The sequence below is a fragment of the Mobula hypostoma genome, chromosome 24, assembly GCF_963921235.1.
Source record: "Mobula hypostoma chromosome 24, sMobHyp1.1, whole genome shotgun sequence".
Lineage (NCBI taxonomy): Eukaryota > Metazoa > Chordata > Chondrichthyes > Myliobatiformes > Myliobatidae > Mobula > Mobula hypostoma.
Window position 1 is genome coordinate 10,710,051 of NC_086120.1, and position 23,755 is coordinate 10,733,805.

Genomic DNA, 23,755 nt, shown 5'->3' on the forward strand with positions numbered 1-23,755 from the left:
AATTCATCCCTCTCATGCAATCCCTGACCCTTCAAGTTACTAACCATGGTCAAGGCTACAATGTTCTAGGGCCCAGTCAGAGAAATTCCTCATCACCTGGCTCTCCTGCTTAAAACCATTCCCCTTGATAAGCTTCTCCTTCTTTGGCTCAGCAGTTTTTTCCTCTGGTTATTCTCCTGTGAAGCACCTTGGGATATTTTACCATAATAAACGAACTTCATTATTTCAAATTATTATGTATGGAAATCCCGGAGCTTTGCGGTTAATGAGGTAGCACAGCATCATACAATGACTCCAATTCACATCACAAACAGCAATTGTGGTTTTGTAAAAATATGCAACTTTGAGATGACAAGGACTGATTAATTTTTTACAACAGAAAGAGTAATTTGAGAGCTTTCTGCTGCATAGAGAATAGGAATAGACATTGCATTGTTGTGTGTATAGAGTTTGTACCAACTTGTTCCGTCTTTCAGAGGGCTTAGTTTATTCTTGTCGCAAATATTATTATTACAGCCTCATTAATAGGCTGAATATCAACTTATAATGTTAATTACTTTAATTAAAATTTATTTACAGTATTATTGTTCCATTATAAAAATATTACTGCTTCAAAGAAGGATCACCTTGTCAAGTGATCCCTGTAAACTACACATAACCAACATCAGGCTCATAAATATGGGAAATTCTGCAGATGCTGGAAATCCAAAGCACGCATAAAGTGCTCGAGGAACTCAGCAGGTCAGGCAGCATTTATGGAAATGAATAAACAGTCGATATTTCAGGCCAAAACCCAACGGCAGGATCAGCTTAGATTTGCTCTATGCCCCTCCTTTCAACTCCACCAGGTCGAAGGTCAAATAGCAGCCAGGCTCTCTCTTCTGTGTCTGACTCTGACAGAATGGCTGACTGGGTAAAGTAGAGGAAACCAAACAACACCCAGAAATCAATGTGTAATAGGCAGTCATTCCCTGCTCTATGGGGCTGAGGCAGAGGGACAGATTAAGAAGCACAATTCTCTTCCTTACACAACCTGTCAATGGTTGATTTCCCATTGGTGACCTTCATAACACCCAGTGTTACTGCTTATCCACCAATCTCCCATTTTACCTGACCCACCCTAAACCTTTAATTGAGATTCTCTTACTTCTTGTACAATAGAATGGCGATTACAATGCAGATGATGAAGACCACTGCCAACACTGGGCCCACCACCCAGATCAGACCCTCTTCTCCGTCAATGATAGGCTGTGGGTCAGGGTCCGCAGACAGGATGGGGTCAGAGTATGGGCTTGCTGCAAACATCTTCTGCAATAACAATGGAAAACCAAGGAACTCTTAGAATTCATTCACTGCTTTACGATAAACATAGTCAGGTGACTTTCATTAATAAATACAAGAGGATTTCTTAGATGTTGTTGAACACTTCCAGCAGAACTTGATACATAATCACTATTACACAGCATGTTTAGTCAACTCAGCGGGAAGCACGCTAAGGCAAAAACGTCTGGAACACTTTTCCGAAAGTTCACAACAACTGAAAGCCTAATGATATTGTTTGTGGTCAAAAGAACATAGCTGACATGGAAAATTACAGCTGGTGATATTCTTGCCTGAAGGAACACACTCAGTTCTAACACCTGTGCTGCAGTCGTGGTGTTACTGCAATAAAATGTTGGACAGGTTTGGAGTGGGTTGGGGGGCAGGGTGGAGAGAAATTTTATGTTTTTCCACATATCAAGTAATATTTAGCTTTTGGCCTCTCTACTCAAGACGCAGAGGAGATGCTAGTTTCTTTCAGTGTGATCCAGCTCCAAGCAATCTCTCAAAATTCAATGCAAGCTGCTTCAATTTGTTAAATAAAAGTCTGCTTCACACAAAAGAGTTGAAAGAATGTGGGGCACACTGACCCCAAGGGCAGACATGTAGAATTAAGATAGATATTCAACTGGGAAGTATGCTTGTTATGAGATATGATGGAACAGTGATGCAAGACTATTTTATGGGAAGAAAGGACACAAAGCAATTTGTAAATCCTTCTGCAAAGAAGGAAATGTAAAATTCAATTATGCTTGATTTATTTTTTTAAAAACCTGCTCCTTAGTTCAGACCAAAGATATATAGTATCCAATATAAAATGCAGGCAAGACATTAATGTTTACAGTGTGGAATTTGTTATAATGAGTATTGAGATAGTGTAGGTAACACATTATCATAAATGCTTAGATAATGCATGAGGGGCATTACAGGGGATAGTGAAGCAAGGAGGGAGATAGTGATATCGACAATATTTTGTGTTTCTATGCTGTGCATTCTGTGTAATTTCCTACAACACAAAATGGTGGGGGTTTTGGTGGGAGGGGAATGGTGAATGCAGAAGATCATATCAGCCTGCTTTTGGAGTGGTATGCATTTATGCCATTAACATCAGGATCCAAAGCGGTCATGTGACTCAGCCTCATATGCACTTTTGGATGACTGATGGGAGATGCTTTGCCTCTACTTCCCCTGCCCGGGCTCACCAAACACAGATCTACAAATCAGGTTGACAGCTAAACTCAAGAAGAATGGATTCCAGTTAAATGAGGCCATTGATTGATAAGAGCAGCCGCTTCTTTGCGAATTCTTCAAGAACAAAGACAAATCAAGAAACTAGCCGAGTCCCTTTGTTTATTTATGACACCGTGCCGCTTAATTGTGGCAGGAGACTATTGTCGACCATCTTCTAACTAGCATCAGTCATGCACACACTATGTGGCTGTTAGACACTATACTGTCGTTGAAGTGAACAGTTTTTAAATATCGTTACTCGTATGTTTGTGTTCACAAAGCAGTGATTTTTGTCACTGAGAGTTGTTGAGTAATAAACAGTAAGACAAAGGATCTAATTTTTGCCTGGTGTAAATGACGAATAAGCTCTTCTTGGGCTTCCAACTTTAAGACAATTCAGAACTGGTTTGTTCACTGCATGTTCAAGTGTTCGGGCTTGGAGATGCCAGAAACACCAGGGAGTGAAAATGAAATGATTTTACGACTTCAACAAATTAGGAACTACAAAGAATTTGAAGGAATCAATTATATTCTTAAATGTTACAATTAAAATTAAGATTTGGAGGGTGTAATTATTGATGGCACTGTTTGAAGGCAGCCTACTGTATGCACCAAGTGTCTGCGCTGATTTTATTCATTTACAGCCAATTAAAAGAACACATCATAGAGTTATAGAACACTACAACACAACTACAGGCCGTTTGTCCCATCTAGTCTCTGTTGAACCATTGATCTGCCTAATCCCATTGACTTGCTCCCGGACCATAGCCCTCCATACCACTCCGATCCATGTATGTAAATTTCTCATAAATGTTGACATCAAATCCACATCCACCACTTACAATGGCAGTTTGTTCCACATTTACACCACCCTAAAAGTGAAGAAGTTTCCCTTTATGTTCCCCTTAAACATTTCACCTTTCACCCTAACACATAACCTCTGATTGTACTGTCACCCAACTTCAGGGGAGAAAGTCTGCTTTCATTTACTCTATTGATACCCATCATAATTTGAATTCCTCTTTCAAATCTCCCCTCAATCTTCTAGCTTCTAGGGAATAAAGTCCTGTTCAGCCTTTCCCTTTAGCTCAGGTCCTCAAATCCCAGCAATATCCTTCTAAATTTTCCCTGTATACTTTCAGCCTTATTTACATCTTCCCTGTAGGTAGGTGACCATACGATAAATCAAGTTAAGCTTCATCAAGGTCTTGCATGATTTCATCCCAACTCCTGTACTCAATACTTCAATCTATAAAGGCCAATGTGCCAAAAGCTTTCTTTACAACCCTCTCGACCTGTAATGCTACTTTCAAAGAAATATGGATCTGTATTCTGAGATTCCTCTGTTCTACTGCACTCCTTGCTGCCCTCCTGCTCACCATATAAGACCTTCCCTGGTTGGTCCTCCCAAAATGCAACATCTCACACTTATCTGCATTAAATTTCATCTGCCATTTTCAGCCTATTTTTCTAGCTGGTCCAGATCCTGATGCAAGCATTGATAGTCTTCCTCGCTGTCTGCTACACCCCAAATCTTAGTGTCATCTGCAAATTTGCTGACACAGTTTACCACATTATCATCCATTCGATGATATAGATGACAAACAACAATGGACCCAGCACCGATCCCTGTGGCACACCACTAGTCATAGACCTCTAGTCACAGAGTCAATCATCTGCCATAATTATCTAGCTTGTCCCACAAAACCAATGCCTAATCCAATTTACGACCTCATTTTGAATGCCAAGCAACTGAATCTTCTCAACCACCCTCCCATGTGGGATCTTGTCAAAGGCCTTGGTAAAGTCCATGTAGACAACATCCACTGCTTTGCCGTCATCAACTTTCCTGGTAACTTCCTTGAAAATCTCTATAAGATTGGTTAGACACAACCTATCATTCTCAAAGCCATGATGACTATCCTTAATCAGGCCCGGTCTATCTAAATAGTTATATATCCGGTCCCTTAGAATATCTTCCAATAACTTTCATATTACTGATTACAAACTCAATCGCCTATAATTTCCTGGCTTATTCTTAGACTCTATCTTAAACAATGGAACAACATTTGCTATCCTCTAGTCATCCAGAACCTCACATGTGGCCAAGGGTGTTTTAACTATCCCTGCTGGGGCCCCTGCAATTTCTGTATGAGCCTTTCATAGAGTCTGAGGGAAAGCCTTGTCAGGCCCTGGGATTTATCCACCATAATCTACCTCAATACAACAAACACCTCCTTCTCTGTAACCTGTAGAGGGTCCATGACCTTGCTGCTGTTTTGTCTCACTTTTATAGACTCTGTACCTATCTCTCACCTTGCCTGTTAGAGCAAACTCATGTCTTCATTTATCCCAGCAACACCCATCAAAAGTTGCTGGTGAACGCAGCAGGCCAGGCAGCTTCTCTAGGAAGAGGTACAGTCGCCGTTTCGGGCCGAGTCCCTTAACGTCAACTGTACTTCTTCCTAGAGAAGCTGCCTGGCCTGCTGCGTTCACCAGCAACTTTTGATGGGTGTTGCTTGAATTTCCAGCATCTGCAGAATTCCTCATGTTTGCATCTTCATTTATCCCTCTTGATTTCCTTTTTAAGTGTTCCTACCTACCTATATCTGCTATGTACCTCCTTCTTTTTCAGGGAAGCCAAGGCTCCCTAAACCTGTTATCATCGCCTTTTATTCTACGGGAACACACGAACTCTGTACTCACAAAATTTCACTTTTGAAGGTCTCCCACTTCCCAAGTACACCTTTGCCAGAAAACAACTTGCTCCAATCTACATGTGCCAGATCCTTTCTGATACCATCCAAATCAGCCTTTTTTCCATTTTAGAATCCCAAACCGAGGACCAGCCCTATGGTTTTACACAGTTACCTTGAAACGAATCACTAGATCACTATGATCAGTAGATGCAAAGTGTTCCCCTATACAAACTTCTGACACCTGGCCAGTCTCATTCCCTAGTATAACACTCTCTCTAACTGGGACTTCTATGTACTAAGGAAACGCACCTGAACATGTTTCACAAACTCTACCCTATCTAGCCCTTTTGCAGTATGGGAGTCCCCATCAATATGTGGAAAGATAGCATCACCTATTATCATAACGTTATGCTTCTTGTAACAGTTTGCGATCTATCTACAAATTTGCTTCATTAAATCCTGCAGACTGTTGGGTGGTTTATAATATAATCCCATTAATGTGATCACACCTTTCTGAAATAACAGAACCATCAAACATTGAGCTGTCAGTCCTACCCCTCCTGCAACCAAGTCTCACTAATGGCACGTGCTGATCCATGCCCTAAGCTCATCTGCCTTTCTCACAATACACTTTGCATTGAAACATATGCAGCTCAGAATATTAGTTCCACCACGCTCAACCTTTTGACTCCTGACTTTGTATGTAGGCTTAACAACATCTTTCTCTACAACCATTCCACAATTTATTCTAGCACTCTGGTTCCCATCCCCCTGAAACTAGTTTAAACCATGCCACCGCCCCCCCACCCCCACTGTGCAACACCAGCAAACCTTCCTGCTAGGACACACAGCTTTATAACACTGTAGTAGTTTTGGTAGTGTTCTAATTTATTCTGTAGTTCATTAAAATACATAATTTGTTACTTAGTTAAATGGTAGTTTGTCTTTTTCATACTTAATAAACTATTTCCATGAAACTTGGGCTAATTGGAGCGCCACTGAATTGGGCCAAGCTATACTAGTCCAGATGTGTCTTAATTAACCAGAATCCACTGTATCATTGTTGAAAAATCAATATATTGCATTTTGTCTGAAACCAAGAGTTTATGCTCAAACATTTGACATTATATATCCCTTAAAACAAGCTCTTCTTACCATTTGATGAATTAAATAGAAATAAGAGACCATTTTCCTTGGATTCAATCCAATTGTAACTAACTCAAGCAGGTTGGCAAGCCCCCACGATACGGGGGATGGCTCCAGCCATTCTGTGAGGTCGAAGGAACAATATATTTCATAACCATGTATGGTCAACCTACAATCTGAATAACTTCGATTTGGAATAGCATGCTTATTACTTTTGAGAGCTATTACTGCCAAAATTCAAATAGTTATTTTTCTACCATTGCCTGTAATTCTTCATAAATCTGGACCTAATGCCTTGGAATTATACAACTAAATATATCCATTTTTCTGTCTCCTGAAATACTCTGTAAAGCTCACCTATTGAATAGACATTCAGTGCCTAAATAGAAGGCAGAATAGGACAGCACTGTAATGTCAGTCCCGTAATTCATCCCGTAATGTCATCCCGACCTTGGTGCCCATTTATACTCAACGTCCTCTTCCTGTACACAATCCACATTCCTTCATTCTCTTCACATTCATGTGTCTATCCAAAAGCCTCAAACTCCACCAGACTGCCTGATCCCATTACCACTCCTGGCAACCTATTGCAGGCATCTACCACTCTCTGTGTTTAAAAAAAGTGCCCTTCACGTTGCCTTTAAACTTCCTCCCTCTTACTTTAAAGCATTTCCTTTAGTGTTTGATACTTCTACCCTAAGGCAAAGATTCTCACCACCTACCCTACCTATGACTCTGGTAATTTTAAAAACTTCTACCAGGTCTCCCCTCAGCCTCCCAAGCCCTAGAGAGGACAGCCCAACTTGTTCCAACCTTTCCTCATAGCTCATACCCTCCTTGTAAATCTCTTCTGCACCCTCTTCAGAGTCTCCACACACATCCTTCATATAATGGGTCAACCAGAACTGCAAGCAATACTCTGAGTGCAGCCTACAGAAGCTTTATATAGCTGCAGCATGGCCTCCTTACTGTTATACTCAACACCCCTACCAATGAGAAGGCAAGCATGCCATCTAGTTTATCACCTTATCCACTTGTGTAGTGACTTCCAGTGAATTATGGAGTTGGACCCTAAATTCCCTCTGTGCCTCTATGCTGTTTAGGGATCTACCATTAACTGTATACCTTCTCCTTTCATTTGACCTCCCAAAGTGCAACACCTTCAACATACCATCTCCTTATCTTTGACTCGTGCTAGCCATCGTTCAGCTGGAAGATTATTCCATTGAAGAGACATGAACACAAAGATCTAGAGTGAGGTACCAATGTATGACAGGTGGAAAATTGCATATTTTCTGGTGGATAAACTAAGACCATAGCTATCTCCCTCATCTGGACTGAAAAGGTAGCATGGTATTCCACTGAAGGAAAGTAATGCCATTATCCTTCATCAAAATGTTGGACAACATTTTATCCTTCAATAATCATTCTAAAGCAGATGAGCAGTTCAGTCCCACATAAACATTCATAGAAGCTGATGAAAACAAACTTGCTTGTTTTCCCTACTTTATAACTTTGAGGTCATGGGAAATGCTGAGAAATACAAAGCGTTATTTAAGTGGATTGGACTCAATTCCTGTTTGATACCCCTCTTGTGATGTGGATTGAGTTGCTTTACTAGGTTAAAGATGATTTTAAAAAGTGTTATTTTTATTGTAGAGCAGAGTCAATGCCTTATAGACTCCTGAGGAAGAATTGGGGTTCCTCTGGTTATGGAAGACCTCAGTTACTTAACGCAGATGCTCTGCTCTCAGATACAGAACTACTACTTCTTCACCAGAGGACAGTGCACAGATCACCCCCAGGAAAAGCCGAGGTATCCTCTAAACTCTCCTTCAGTTAAAGTCAAACGTTACCAACCCTGAACCAGATAGCTTCACACGTTCTGAAACTGCTGACAGTGAATCTGCTCCCCCGTTACTCGCATGGGCTGCATTCAGCCCAACATTTTCTGCAGGATACTAGCTGGTAACAACTTCTATCACCATGGATAGCTTTTACAGATGCACCATGGAAAGCATCCTATTGGATGCAACTACTTTGCACAAGTTCATCACAAAAGTCAGCCTCCCCTCCATTGACTCCATCTGCCTCAGTAGTCAGCATAATCAAAGATCACTGCCACCCTAGTCACTCTCCCTCTCTGACCTTCCATCAGTCAGAAGGTACAAAAGCTTGAGATCACATACTACCAAGCTCTAGCACAGAATGTATTCCACAGTTACAGAACTCTTGAATGGATCTTTTATATGATAAGGAACTGATATCTCCATCTGCCTTGTTGTGGCCTTAATGGCACTGCAGTTTCTCAGTAGCTGTAACACTATACTCCGTATTCTGTTAATGGTTTGACTTTTGTACTACCTCATTGTATGGAATGGCCTGTTTGGATGGTGTGGAAACAAAGCTTCTCTTGGTATACATGACAACAATAAACCAGTTACCATTTACAGTAAATTCAGTTCACGGACAGTTCTCAGGAGCAGAAACCTCATCTAACTCTCCTGTACTTCCTCCTCAACTATAGTGCGCTGCCCTCTATAGAACTTCAACCTCAACAGTGTGCGCATGTGGCCCTCTGATCCCAGACAAGTGCCTGGTACAAGAGGAGTAATATTTCTATTATCTGCTCCTAAAAGTAAGAGAATAAAGGCAAACCATGAGAATGAAATTGACAGGTGGGGCTCGGGAAGGCAGATGGAGATCAATGATATCATTAGGTATGATGTTGCCAAGACGTCTCCAAAAAGTTGAGTCACTCACCGCTTCTGGAATGTCCAGGACGCCCAGGATGAAGAAGACATATTTGTTACCCTGCTCGAGTGGCCTGTTTTCAAACCCACCATAAAATTGTTTGTCACCAAGAATGAACTCCTGCGGGAGATTGTCAAAGCGACCTGCTATATAGGGCTTGGCATGACCCGGCTGGCGTCGGGTACGGAGACTTCTGCGTCGGCGACGCATCAGGTCCTGAAGAAGCTGGATTACAATGAGAGGAATTTATCAGAACTAGAGGAATCTGACAAAGGAACCAAGTGAAGATAGTTCCTCAAACAGATGAGCAGGAACTGATAACTATCAATCCAAATGCTTCAGAGGTCTCCCAAACACAGCTTTGTGTAACATGCTCTTACTGTTACAGAATTCTCTCAGTGATATAAGTTTTCTCCGTGCTACGGGCTTTCTGAATGTTATGAGTTTTCTCACTGTTACGGGCTCCCTCAGTATCACAGGTTCGCTCAGTGTTACGGGCTCTTTGATGTTACGGGCTGTCTCACTGTTAAGATTCAGTGTTATGGGCTCTCTGAATGTTACAGGTTCTGTCGGTGTGATAGGTTCTCTCAATATTACGGGCTCTCTCAATGTTACGGGCTTTCTCACGGTTATGGGCTCTCTCAGTGTTACAGGCTCTCTCGGTATTACAGGCTCTCTCGATGTTACGGGCTCTCTCAATGTCACGGGCTCTCTGTGTCACGGGCTCTCTCAGTGTCACGGGCTCTCTCAGTGTCACGGGCTCTTTCAGTGTCACGGGCTCTCTCAGTGTTACGAGCTCTCTCAGTGTCACGGGCTCTCTCAATGTCACGGGCTCTCTGTGTCACGGGCTCTCTCAGTGTCACGGGCTCTCTCAGTGTCACGGGCTCTTTCAGTGTCACGGGCTCTCTCAGTGTTATGAGCTCTCTCAGTGTTACGAGCTCTCTCAGTGTCACGGGCTCTCTCAGTGTCACGGGCTCTCTCAGTGTCACGGGCTCTCTCAGTGTTACGAGCTCTCTCAGTGTCACGGGCTCTCTCAGTGTCACGGGCTCTCTCTGTGTCACGGGCTCTCTCTGTGTCACGGGCTCTCTCTGTGTCACGAGCTCTCTCAGTGTCACGGGCTCTCTCTGTGTTACGAGCTCTCTCGGTGTTACGAGCTCTCTCAGTGTCACGGGCTCTCTCAGTGTCACAGGCTCTCTCAGTGTTACGAGCTCTCTCAGTGTCACGGGCTCTCTCAGTGTTACGAGCTCTCTCAATGTTATGGACTTGTTCAACGTTACAGGCTCTCTCACTGTTATAGGCTCTCGGTGTTACTGGCTCTCTTTTTTTAAAATATAATTTTTATTGAGTTTTCCAGATGATTACATGAAATGATAATATCTACCCTCCCCCCCTCCCCTTAACCCTTCCCCCCGATATATACCCCTACCTGAAAAAAAAAGAAAAGAAGGAAGAAGAACTGCCTGGATATTGGAAAGTTTCCACATGCTCCATGGGATTCAAAGTAAATTTAGTATATTTATTTATTACTTTCCCCAAGGGACCAGCATCTTTATCATCGGAGCAACTAAATATGCCATCCTATCTTTTGTAAATATGGGTGCCAAATATTCAAAAATGTATCATATTTATCACTTAAATTATAAGTAATTTTTTCAAGTGGAATACTACTATAAGTTGCACTCTACCAACGATCCATACTTAAATACGAATCCGATTTCCAAGTAACTGCTATAGCCTTCTCGGCTACTGCCAATGCAATTTTTATTCAGTTTAAGTTTCAGTTTTATCCCTTCTATATCACCTAATAGAAATAATATAGAGTTCCAGTAATTTGTTCCATTAAAACTCTCAAATTTATCCAAAAAGGTTGAATTTTGGAACAAGACCAAATAGAATGTAAAAAAGTACCAATTTCTTGATTACACCGAAAGCATTGATCAGATAAGTTTGAAATTAATCTATTTATTTTTTGCTGTGTAATATAAAATTGGTGTAAAAAATTATATTGTACTAATCTAAGTCAAACGTTTATTGTATTTGTCATACTGTCAAGACACAGTCTTGACCAATTTGTTTCATCAATATTAATATTCAGATCTGTTTCCCACTTTTGTTTTGACTTGTGGATTCCTTATTTAATTGTCTGTTTTTGAATCAAATTATACATAAAAGAAATAATTTTTTAAATTTTTTCTTTTTGAATTAAAATTTCGATTTCATTGGGTTTTGGCAAAAACATTGTTTGACCCAGTTTGTCTTTTAAATAAGCCCTTAATTGAAGGTAACAAAAGAAAGTATTATTTGATATTTTATATTTATTCATTCATTGTCCAAATGACATCAATATACCTCGTTCATAACAGTCTCCTATAGATCTAATCCCTTTTTGGTACCAATTATATAAAAGTTGATTATCCATTGTAAAAGGAATAAGTTTGTTTTGAATCAAAGGTCTCCTTGCTAATAAAGATTTCTTTATTTCATTATCAACGTTTATCTCATTCCATAGATCAATCAAATGTTTTAATATAGGAGATTCTTTCTTTTCCCATATCCATTTAGATTCCCATTTATATATAAAATCTTCCGGTGTATTTTCTCCTATCTTGTCTAATTCTATTCTAATCCATGCCAGTTTTTGTTCGTCAAAGTAGGATGCAATAAATCTAAGTTGATTTGCTTTATAATAATTCTTAAAACTCAAGTTTCCATGTTAATTTTTCCAATGATATTCTTGACATCTTACCTTTCCAAAGAAATTTTCTCACACATTTTTCACTCTTGAAAAAATTTGTGTGGCAATTGTATTGGTAATGTTTGAAACAAATACTGTAATCTAGGGTGTTACAGGCTCTCTGAATGTTACCAGCTCTCTCAGTGTTAAAGGTTCTCTCAGTGTTACAGGCTCTCTCGGTGTTACAGGCTCTCTCGGTGTTACAGGCTCTCAGTATTATTTGCTCTCTCAGTATTACGGGCTCTCTCACTGTTATAGGCTCTTGGTGTTACTGGCTCTCTGAATGTTACGGACTCTCCCAGTGTTACAAGCTCTCAGTGTTACAGGCTCTCTCGGTGTTACAGGCTCTCAGTATTATTTGCTCTCTCAGTATTACGGGCTCTCTCATTGTTACGGGCTCTCTCAATGTTACAGACTCTCTCAGTGTTAGGGGCTCCTGCAGTGTTATGAGCTCTCTCAGTGTTACGGGTTCTCTCGATGTTACGGCCACTCTCAGTGTTTAGGTTCTTTTGGTCTCTTCCCAGCAATTTTGGAGGCTCTGAGGGAGGGAACAGCTGAGTAATGAAGCACAGTGAAGAAGAGGGATGGAACTGACTGGCTATAGCACAGCAAGTCAGACCAGTCAGGAGAGACACTGGAGTCTGGAGAGATTAGACTGGTTGGCAGAGATTGGCAGGGAAGACCAGAGTAGCAACTGGGGCCAGTGACTGGTAGAGTGGATTGACTAAACAGTGGAAGAGCAAGTGAATCAGGGGATAGGCGAGACCAGAAGCTGAAGCTGGGAAAAGCAAATGGAAGAGCAATCAACCAATTTCTTTTACACACGTTAATACGTCATTAGAAGAAAGTAAGTGGAATTCTTTAATATAACTGCTTTTACAGTCTGTAGGTGGAGATGATGTTCCCATTTGAGCTGAAGCTTTACCACATTCTACATACTTCTACAGAGCTAACAGGATTGTCTAATATTCCATGCTAATCTATCACAAAGTTACACACACTTTATTGAGATCTTATGCATGCTGGAAATATTTATCTTGGAATTCACTTGCATAATGCAGATTCTTTTGAGCATTTTGCAAATGAAAATCTATTTAACCCAGAATAAAGCATGTATGGAATCATTTCCCAGTCAAGTCATTCCAACTGGAAAATCTGGCTAGTTACTTCCTGTTGTCAGTCATCTTTATCATCCCACTGGATTCTCACATGAGGTGATACCTTTCCCCATGTAATACATCGATTCGAGCATTTGCATTGCATTGCCTGAAGATGCTGAGTCTTGGACTTTGCTGGATGACGTGATTCCTTGGCACTCCCTGGGAGGTCTCACTGGGCTGGCCTGCTGCTATCCAATTTGTCTCCCTTTCACCTACTCTCACCTTATGCTCTGACACCACTATCAAACCCCTCCCCCACAATGGTCCCATTCCAACCTGTGCCTGCCTACCCATTTCCCACATTCCTGACTCCTTGAGCGTTGCCTTTGCTGATCTCACCCCCTTCTAACTGGAGCCAAAGCTGCTGTTGGCTCAAAGTAAGAATGAATCCTCCCTTCCTTTCCAATTCCCTCCTTCCTTATGGAATTTTAGTTCCTTAAGCTAAATGTTCCTTCAACAGAGTTGTGGGAACTCCTGCCTCAGCCATAGCTCCTCGTCCCACCTCTCTTCATGGCTCTGGGGTAACTGCTCCACCTAACATGACCCTAGACCACATGAGGTAAGATGTGATGGGCAAGTCCTCTGACCCCTGGGAGATGGAAAAGGTACCTGGTTACTGGGGGGAAAGGTGTTTATTTGTCCAGTAAGGATGGAACAGCTAGCAATGAGAGTGATAAGAACATGAGAACATAAGAAATTGGAGCAGGAATAGGCCATCTGACCCGTCGAATCTGCTCTGTCATTTAAAAAATCATGGCTGATCTGACCATGAACTCATCTCCACCTACCTGCCTTTCCCCCATAACCCTTAATTCCCCTGCTATGCAAAAATCTATCCAACCTTGTCTTAAATATATTTACTGAGGTAACCTCCACTGCTTCATTGGGCAGAGAATTCCACAGATTCACCACTCTCTGGGAAAGGTAGTTCCTCCTCATCTTCAACCTAAATCTACTCCCCTGAATCTTCAGGCTATGTCTCCTATTCTAGACTCACCTACCAGTGGAAAAAAAAATACTGCTTCTATCTTAGCTATCCCTTTCATAATTTTATGTTTCTATAAGATGTCCTCTCATCCTTCTGAATTCCAGTGAGTACAGTCCCAGGCGACTCTATCTTACCAGTGATGGTGGTAAGAATCTGGAACACAATACCTGTGTGGTGGTGGCAGATAATCTTACAACATTTAAAAGTTACTTATGGAGGTATAGAAGGCAATGGACTAAATGTCGGTAGATAGTACTGGTGTAGATGGATATCTGATACTTTGCATGGCCACGATGGGCCAAATGCCATCTCTGAGTGCGTTGAAACCTTCTGGATAGGAAGGGAGAGACTGGAAAGGTGAAGCACTTGTTGTCTGGCAACTGGAAATACCTAATCATGAAGGATGGAGAGAGGAAAGATTTATCTACGTACCTCTTCCAGATCCATCTCATCAGGACTGTGCCAGGTGTTGATAAACTTGCCGCGTGATTTCTTCAGCGGAACCACAATGATGTAATAGGCTCTGAAACACAAAGCATGCTCTCCTCACAACTTGGGAACAGAGAGCACAGGCTATATTGAGCATGAAGTTTATTCCGTCGTAAACATCATTAAACACAAGAGGATGAACCAATGTACGGGTCTCCAACGTGTGAGAATCTCTCATTCCTATTGCCTACGTAGAACGGGTTACCACAGGGATAGGAACTCAGTAGACTATCAACAACAGTCAGGAAAGATAACTCTATGTCTATACACATAGAACTCGGTATCCTTTGGGTGCTTGGCCAGGACCAGAAAGGTCTAAGGCTGATGTTGGGCTTCGGAGCAATGTGTTGATCTCACTTGTAGCAGCAGATGACTATTTCACTTCAGTCTCGCTGGGGTAAGATGGTGGTATTGGGGAGGAGCTGAGGGAGGGGTGTGGAGAAGAGGGATGGAAAAAGAGTGGTGAACACTAGTGTGAATAACTGCTATTGGTTGCTATTTCACAACCCAACTGTATTGGCATTGGTTTATTATTCTCACATGTACTGAGATACAAAGGTTTTGTTTTGCACGCCATCCAGCCAGATCGTGCCGTATACCAGTATACTGAGGGGAAAAGTGAAAAGAGCGAAAATGCAGTGCAGTTAGACGAATAAGGTGCAAGGACCACAATGAGATGGACTGGAAGATGCAGATTGTATCTGGAGTGTATGAGAGGTCTCCTCAAGAGTCTGTAGTCAATAGATGCTCTCATTGATTCTGGTGGTGGAAAGTTAGCACCACCGGGGTGGACAACAAGAAACAAAGAGGAAGAGAGAGAGAGTAAATAAAATAAATAAAAGGCTAGAGAAAAATTAAAACAGTTAATTAAACATTTGCATTGGAACTAAATCAATGCACAGCAATCCCGATTCCCTGGGATGAACGTGAGAGAATATAAAGTTTACGTTAGGCCCTTTCTTACATGACTGGTGTCACTGTCTCCACCTTAGGCATCCGGACTAACAGGGTCCCATCGGGCTCCACCTTCTTGATGAAGTACGGCTTAGTGCCCAGGATGGCTGGTGCAGTGCGGGCCGATACCGTTTGCTGCAACCCACCCACCGTGTTGCCACGGTTTGTTAGCACGAATGAGTACTCTTTGTCCGGTTCAAGGTTGGTGATCAGCTTCTTGGTGGCTCGCCCATCCACCTCGACTACAGACTGGCCGTTTTTGTACTGGATCTAGGCACAAAGAGGAGAGAGGCTGAGAAGATGGTGATTTTGTCCCAAAATTACCAGATGAATACAGAATTGTACCTATGCCAAAATAGACAAATTGCAATGCAAACAATGAACTGTTTTAGGATCTCAGTGGGTCAGGCAGCATCTGTGCAGGGAAATATACCGGTAATGTTTCAGGTCAAGAACATTCATCCGGTCTGGACAAATTCAAAATTCAGTCCAGATAAATGATTTCAGCACAAAACATCAGCTGTCCATTTCTCTCCACTGAATCCACTGAGATTCTCTAGAAATATGATTTAAACACCAGATTGCAGTGTCTGCAGTCTCCTGTGTCTCTAGTGAAATTGCGAGATTTAATTAATAAGGGATGAATGGCAAGATGATATTCATTCCTGAACATTGATTTTACACACGTTATCCAGTTTTACTCAGTATTTTACGTGTATTTGCAATGGTTTCTCTTCTGGGACGATGCTACACTTTGTCACCCTCTCATCAAGTTAAACCCTTGAAGGTTCAAGGCTGTCCACAAATTCTCATGAATAATTCAGGCTCATGCATAAAACAATACTCTGGTTGGAAGTGAAAAGTTTTGTACAAAGTGCTGTAAGTCCCAATGGTTCAGGTAAACCTTAACAAGAAATTTTCCCGACATTAAAGTCAAGACTATTCAATGGTGATAATAGGCATAGTATATATCAGGAAATTCAAACTGCCTGCAGCAATACAATAATCATGGGAGATTTTAATGTATTATTGACCAGGAAACTAAACTATCCGCATTTATTTATTTATTATGATACGCGTAGAATAGGCCCCTTCCAGCCCTTTGAGCCGTGCCCGATTTAATCCTAGCCTAATCACAGGACAATTAACCTGCCAATACCAATTGGGACGTCTTTGGACTGTGCGCCAAAACCAGAGCATCCTGAGGGAAACTCATACCGTCACAGGGAGAATGTACAGACTCCTTACAGGATGGTTTCCTAGATCAAACCATTGAGGAACCAATGAGAGAAAAGGCTATTTTAGAGTAATCAGGGATTTTAAAAGGGTTTTAGAAAAAGATATTATTGTCTGATTTAATTTATGAAGGCTGGAAGTAATTTAATTCAATCTGTAACAGTTGCTAAATCTAAACAAACCAATCTACAAAGATACTTGAGCTGGGTCAACAATAGGGTAGATTGGAAAAATACATGAAAAAAGTATGAAAAAGTTGTGGATCAGAAAGGACTAACATTTAAATAATGAATGCACAATTTATAACAGGTACATATCACTGCAAAATTCAAATTGGAAATAGGAACCGACCATGGCCTCATCTCCCGTCCAAATTCCCTGCAAACGTTTGATCCCTCTGCTCTTTCAAAAATGTACTTACATCCTCAGTGTAGCAAACTACAGCCACTTTGATCACTTTGTAATACAACGGACTTTATTTTCTTTTTTGTTGCTCTAATTGTGTTGCATCTTGTATAATTTTGCACAATTTGTGTTGTTAATATATGTTTTTCTTCTGTATATTATGTATCTGATGATGCTGAAATTGACTTTGACTTATAAGAATTTTTCTGCTTCTTCTGGGGAGGAAATTCCAGAAATTCAATACTTTCCTGAGAAGAGAAGTGGGAAATTTGAAGAATTCAGAACAAGAGGACAAAGATCTGAGAAGGGAAGTTTGATTACAAGACCAATCTATCACAATTATAAAAGCTGGTGTTCAAAGCTTCTGCAGAAACACTAAACGTATCTGGTGACATCTATGTACTTTAATAATAAATGTACTTTAAACCTTGAAAAGGAAAATGGGGAACACCTGCCTCTCCCTTGCCAGGGAGAGAGAGAACCTGTGGTTTGTCGAATGTCGGATGAAATGCGAAGCCTTTGGTCTGTCTCTTTGTTATTGCTTAGCACATGCACGGGCTCGGTGATAGTACGGATGCGTTTTTTTTGCTGGTGGGAGGAGGGGGAATCGTTGCTTGCCGCTGCTTACACGCAGGAGGAGGGAGCTGGGAGGGGACTTTGGGGTTCTCACATTTAACTGTCGTTCATTCTTTGGGGCACTTCTCTGTTTTTGTGGATGTTTGCAAAGAAAAAGCATTTCAGGATATATATTGTATACATTTCTCTGACATTAAATTTGACCTTTGAACCTTGAACCTTTGAAAAGATAAGCAGGTTATGTGAGGCTATTACCAACTGAGACAGGTGAAATTATATAAGGGAACAAGGAATTGGCAGAGAAATATATTAATTGTTTGTTTGTTTGTTTATTTATTTATTTATTGAGATGCAGTGCAGAATAAGCCCTGCTGGCCCTTTGATCTGGGCCACCCAGCAACCCCCGATTTAACCCCAGCCTAATCGCAGGACAATTTACAATGACCAATTCGTTGTGCATTTAATGTTTCAGTAATATTTGCACAATATTGTAAATATATTGTGTGATTAAGCATTCCGATGCTCAGCCGTAATAATGTTGCGCGAATCGCTGTGCTACAATGGTGCCCCAATTTTTGTGCTATTCTTACAAGTAAAACAAATATTTTGTGCTGGTATTCATGCAAGACATGAAAACATAAAAACCTCTTGGAAATAGCAGAGATCTACAGACCTAGAGAGAATGAGGAGTTGAAATTAGCATCAGTAAGAAAATTACACTGAAAAAGTTAATAAACCAAGAACCAAGAATTCTCCAGGGTCCAATGACTGGCAACTCAAGGCTTTGGAAGACCTTGCAATGGAAATAGTGGATAGATTGATATTTTCCAAAACTGTTTTCACAGATTATATGCAAATAGATGTTTATCCATGATTTAAAAGTTTAAGGAATGGGTGAGAGGGAACCATAGACCAATTGGTAGTATTGTATCCATGCTAATTTCCCTGCCCAAGAAAAGATGTACTGAAAGATAGAGAGTGGGTGTAATGAAGGTTTACCAGATGGATTGCTGGGCTGATGGGCTTTGTCCCGTAAGAAGAGATTGAGCAGACTGGATCCGATCTCTCTACGGTTCAGGAGAATGAAAGATAATCTCACTGAAGCATACATAATCTGACTGGGCATAAAAAAGTGGATACAAAGATGACGTTGCCCCGGGGTGGAATGTCTAGAACAAAGAAGATAGTGATTATTTTGGAAATCACCACTCTGTGGTGATGGGGTTCCATTGCTTAGTATCTTCAAGATTTAAAAGGAAAGGATTTTTGGAAGTTAAAGTAGTCATCAACCACAAGGTCAGTGTTGGGAAGTGGTACAGAGGCAAAAGGTGAGCCACGACTTTGCTGAATGGCTAGGCAGATACGATCCTGTCTAATTTAATCTCCCGTTTAATGGTCTACTTCAGTTTCAATTCTTTAGGTCCTTATATTCTTTTGCAAAGGAAGTCTAATCCAAGCTAAGTAGGTACAAACTTTGGATACTATGATTTGAAACTTGGAACAGTTGGGAACTACCTGTGCTGAAGTTTCCAGTATATGCTTTTACTGGAGAGGACTTCATGTTGCACATATGAAGTGATAAGTTCCCCATTAGATCTCTTGTGATGTTTTTAAGAAAAACATGCTGAGACATGGTACTGTTGTGATCAGCATGTAACATGATTATTGCATGGCGTGCCAGTAACTGCTTTAGTTGTGGACCTATTGCTGCAAATTCTGAGACCACCCCAGGTTTCAGGCACTACACTACTGGCACTATCCCTTTTTCTCTTCACATGACAAAATATCTATAGGAACATGAGGGTACTGCAATGGGAGGTAAAAATTGGGAAATGAGCTTTGCTTGAATACCTCCATTTTGGGGTGACCTGCACACAGTAAGTTAAACGGTGTGCATATGACTCATGGTTTCCGAAAACTAAAGAAGAATTTTCCTGTTCTAGTGGGAGTGCAGCAAATTTTTACCAGACTGATTCCTAGAATGAGAGAGACAGCCAATGAAGACAGATTAAGCAGAATGGGTTGATATTCTCTAGAGTTAAGTTATTGAAAAATATAAAATTATGAATGACCTGATAGAGTAGATACTGAAGGACAGGAATATGTAGAATACTCAGTTTCCTCACTTGCAATCAGTTCAGATTGGTGACACCATCTCCAACAGCACAGGTGCTGTGTGCTTAGCCCCCCTGCTCCACCCACTTTATACTTATGACTCTGAGGCTAAGCACAGCTCTGATGCCATATTTTAGTTTGCTGATGCTGCAATCGAAGGTGGTGACGAACCAGCAAATAGGAGGGAGACTGAAAATCTGGTTGAGTGTGCCACAACAGCAATCTCTCACTCAATGTCAGCCAGACCAAGGAGCTGATGATTGAATTCAGGAGGAGAAAACCGACACTCCATGAGCCAGTCTTTAACTGAGGATCAGAGGAGGTGGAGAGGGTCAACAACTTTAAATTCCTGGGTATTATCATTTCAAAGCATCTGTACTGGGCCCAGCACATTAGTGCCATTACAAAGAAAGCACAGCAGTGCCTTTACTTCCTTAGAAATTTGCATAGATTTGACACGACATCTGAAACTTTGACAAACTTCAATAGTTGTGTGGTGCAGGGTATACTGACTGATTGCATCACAGTCTGGTATGGAAACATCAATACCCCTGAATGAAAAATCCAACAAAAGTAGTGGATATGGCCCCATCCATCATGGGTAAAGCCCCTCTCACACAATTGAGCACATCTATGAGCAGCATTGTTGCAGGAAAGCAGCATCCATCATCCAGGCTCCCCACCACCCAGGCCATACTCTCTTCTCATCGCTGCCATCAAGAAGAAGGGACAGGAGTCTCAGGACCTGCACCACCAGGTTCAGGAACAGTTATTACCCATCAACCATCAGGGTCTTGGACCAATGGGGAAACTTCACTCAATTTCACTCGCCCATCACTGAAACGTTCTCACCAACTATGGACTCAATTTCAAGGACTCTTCATCTCATGGTCTCGATATTTATTGCTTATTTATTTATTGTTGGTACTTTTATTTTCTTTTGTATTTGCAGAGTTTATTGTTCTGGCACATTGGTTGTTCGTCTATCCTGATGGGTGTGGTCTTTCATTGTTTCTATTATGTTTCTTGGATTTACTGAGTATGCCTGCAGGAAAATAAATCTCAGGGTTGTATATGGTGATGTATATGTACTCTGATAATATAGTTACTTTGAACTTTTATTCTCCTGACTGTTTGCAACACTTCCAACCTTAGTCTCTGCCATAAATTTTAAAGCTTTGTCCTACACACCTATGCCATTAAATAAGTAAGAAATAAGAGTTAGGCTCAGGAAGCTCTAGATGGAAAGCAACTGTTGACTGCTATTCCCTACTTTCTGCCCTGAAGATAATTGTCCATACATGTTGCTACTAACACTTAATATAAATAGACCTTTGTTCTGCTATCTGGCATCTTGTGTGGGATTTATTCAAAAATCAGGAAATCTATGTAGCTATCATTTACTACATTCCCTTGATTAACCTTCTCTATTATCAAAAAATAGCTTATCCAAACACGGTTTTCCTGATAAATGTCAGTCAATTCCCTTAGCAATTGAAACTCATTCAAGTGCTTATTAACTTTTATATTCTTATTATTTTTTTATTATTATTTTATTATTAATTTTTGAAGGTTTTCCCACAGCCAGCTAACTGTTCTTACAGCTTTTCAAAAAATGCACAACATTTAAGAAATTACGGCTTGGTTAAGCGTCAGCTCCGTTTTGATTCTGAAAATTGTGGGTTCAAATCCCACCCTAGAATCTGAGCAGATGATCTGAACTACTATCTTACTTCAGTACTAAGGGATTGCTGCAGTACCATGAGTATTTTTAAGTTGAATTATTAAACAGGTTCTACTTTCTGTTGAAGACTGTGCTTATGGCTTTAAGCCAGAACTTCAAAGAAGAACATAATGTTCTGTTCTTTTGTTAGCCAATAATATGATTTTAAACCAAAATTCCCCAAACAGGTCAACTGGTCACCCAGCTTGCTGAGACAAAATGACCATTAAGGAGCAGAGGAATATGACTGGACCATTCTGTCCTCAAGGTTCTTCAGCTACTTAAGTAGGTTATAGTTCATTAATTTCTCAATCCTGTTTATCCACTCCATACCTTGATATGTTAACCTAATAAAAAAATCTATTGAATCAACCTTTAAAATTTCACGTAATCTAACTTCACACCAGTTGAGACTTTTCTGAATTGAATACAACTTTATAATAGCTCTGAGAAATACGATACAGCTCACATGGCAAAATTTCTTTTCCAACATGCATGGTCCTAAAACTTGCTCCTAAAGATTTCTCCACATGAGTGCTAGGAACTGTAAAATTTCCCAACTTTACACAGAAAATTGATAATGGACTCCAATATTGAAGTTGGCTGGATGTTGGACCCCTCATCGAGTACAGTAACTGAGAGAAAATTTGTTGAAATCACCCAGTATGTATGCTGGGTAATTCACCCAATGGACCTGTATGGACAGTGAGTCCATCCATTTGAATGATGAGAAACAACTGTGAGCAATAAGGATACAGTAAGTATTATGTAATTGAATTGCTTGAGTTTCATCATCATCATCATTAGGTGCCATGCCATTCTGTTTATTTTGCATTTAAAGTTTAATTTTCTTCAGTTGTATCACTGACTTTTAATAGCTTTTGAGTGCCAGAAACATTTAGAAATAGTCATCACTTTTGACGGCCAGCTAAGCTCAGGGGAGGAAATTTGCAGTCTGTTAAAGGTGATTCTTGGGTACAGCTTATTCTGGCTGTCTATGTGACGTTGTTGTTCTTCACGAGATCCTGCTACCACATGGAGACTGACCATTTAGTATTGAGACAACATTTACTAGCAAGTTGAGACTTCCAGATCTACGAAGGTCAGCAGTGAAGATGGACCATTTGCAGCTGGTGTCAATTTATTTTTCAAAGCTTCACGCTCTTGTTAATTGGAATTCTACTCCTTACAAAATTAGATTAACCTTGATAAAAAATATCAAAATCATCTCTGCTAACAAAAAGTTAAACCAAGTACACATCTGAATTCTATGTTTCACAGGACAGGACAACCTGACCTGTGTTTAATTCACTGGTCCCAACCAGGTGGATGGTTAAGATCCAGAGTCACTTCCTGTAGTGTTTAGGTGGTTGTCTGAAAATTCGGGATCTCTCCGATAAGGGCTCTTGATCCCATGTAGGTTTGCCAGCCAAGTCCTTGTGTTGAGCAACCCCTTGAAGCTCCATTTTAGATTCATATATAAATTGTATTACATGCTACAGGTACCAGAAAGCAATTAAAAAAAAAATGCTAGAGGAACTCAGCAAGACAAGCAGCATCTGTGGAGGAAAATGAACAGTCAACATTTCAGGATGAGGCTCTTCATCAGAACTGTGATGAGAGTCCGTGGGTTTGTAGTAAATATCGGTGGAGGCAGAAAAATCAGAGGTACCAGAAGTTATCCACTGCTTGGAGTTCACCATGGGACACAACTTCAATAAGATGGGTGCCAGCAGTCAAATTTTATGTTAAAACATGATTTTACCCCCAAGTATGGAGAAGAAAAAAAAACTCTTTGAAAAAGCTCCGAGGTGATTCTCTGGCGAGGAATGACTTTTAAATTTGATGTAAAGTGTACGAATCAGGATAGAACCTGTGCTTCTTTTTGCAACTTCCCCAAAGCAGACGGCAAGTTCACAGCTTCATAATAATTCCAGCCTGTTACGAATCCCAGCTGCAGTGTTAATAGAACATTAGTTATGTTGCCCTTGTTTTGACCGAGTGTTGATCTCCCTCCCACTGTCTTGACAGACTGTTGTATGTTAGGACGCCTTTTTTCTGATATCTATGTCACTGTCTGTTATGCTTGTTCAGTTGTCTTTTCTCATGGCTAATTACTCTAACTCTAGTCAGACCAATACCCCAACCCGGAATTTTTAAATACAGGTTAAGCTTGTAATCTCAAAACTCTCTCCCTGCTGAGGTAAATTTCAATAATCAGTTATT

General features: G+C 40.7%; 1 protein-coding gene across 12 annotated transcripts in view; it reads right to left on the reverse strand.

Moving 5' to 3' along the window:
• Positions 1 to 23,755, reverse strand: part of LOC134337298 (receptor-type tyrosine-protein phosphatase S-like) — a 513,177-nt gene that overhangs the window by 89,299 nt on the left and 400,123 nt on the right. For all 12 annotated transcript variants that reach the window (XM_063032185.1, XM_063032183.1, XM_063032184.1 and 9 more), the window contains 4 exons: positions 15,485 to 15,744; positions 14,464 to 14,554; positions 9,159 to 9,374; positions 1,148 to 1,308 (listed from right to left, as the gene is read on the reverse strand). In XM_063032185.1, the coding sequence (XP_062888255.1) occupies positions 1,148 to 1,308; positions 9,159 to 9,374; positions 14,464 to 14,554; positions 15,485 to 15,744 (728 nt within the window). The remainder of the gene's footprint in view (positions 1 to 1,147; positions 1,309 to 9,158; positions 9,375 to 14,463; positions 14,555 to 15,484; positions 15,745 to 23,755) is intronic.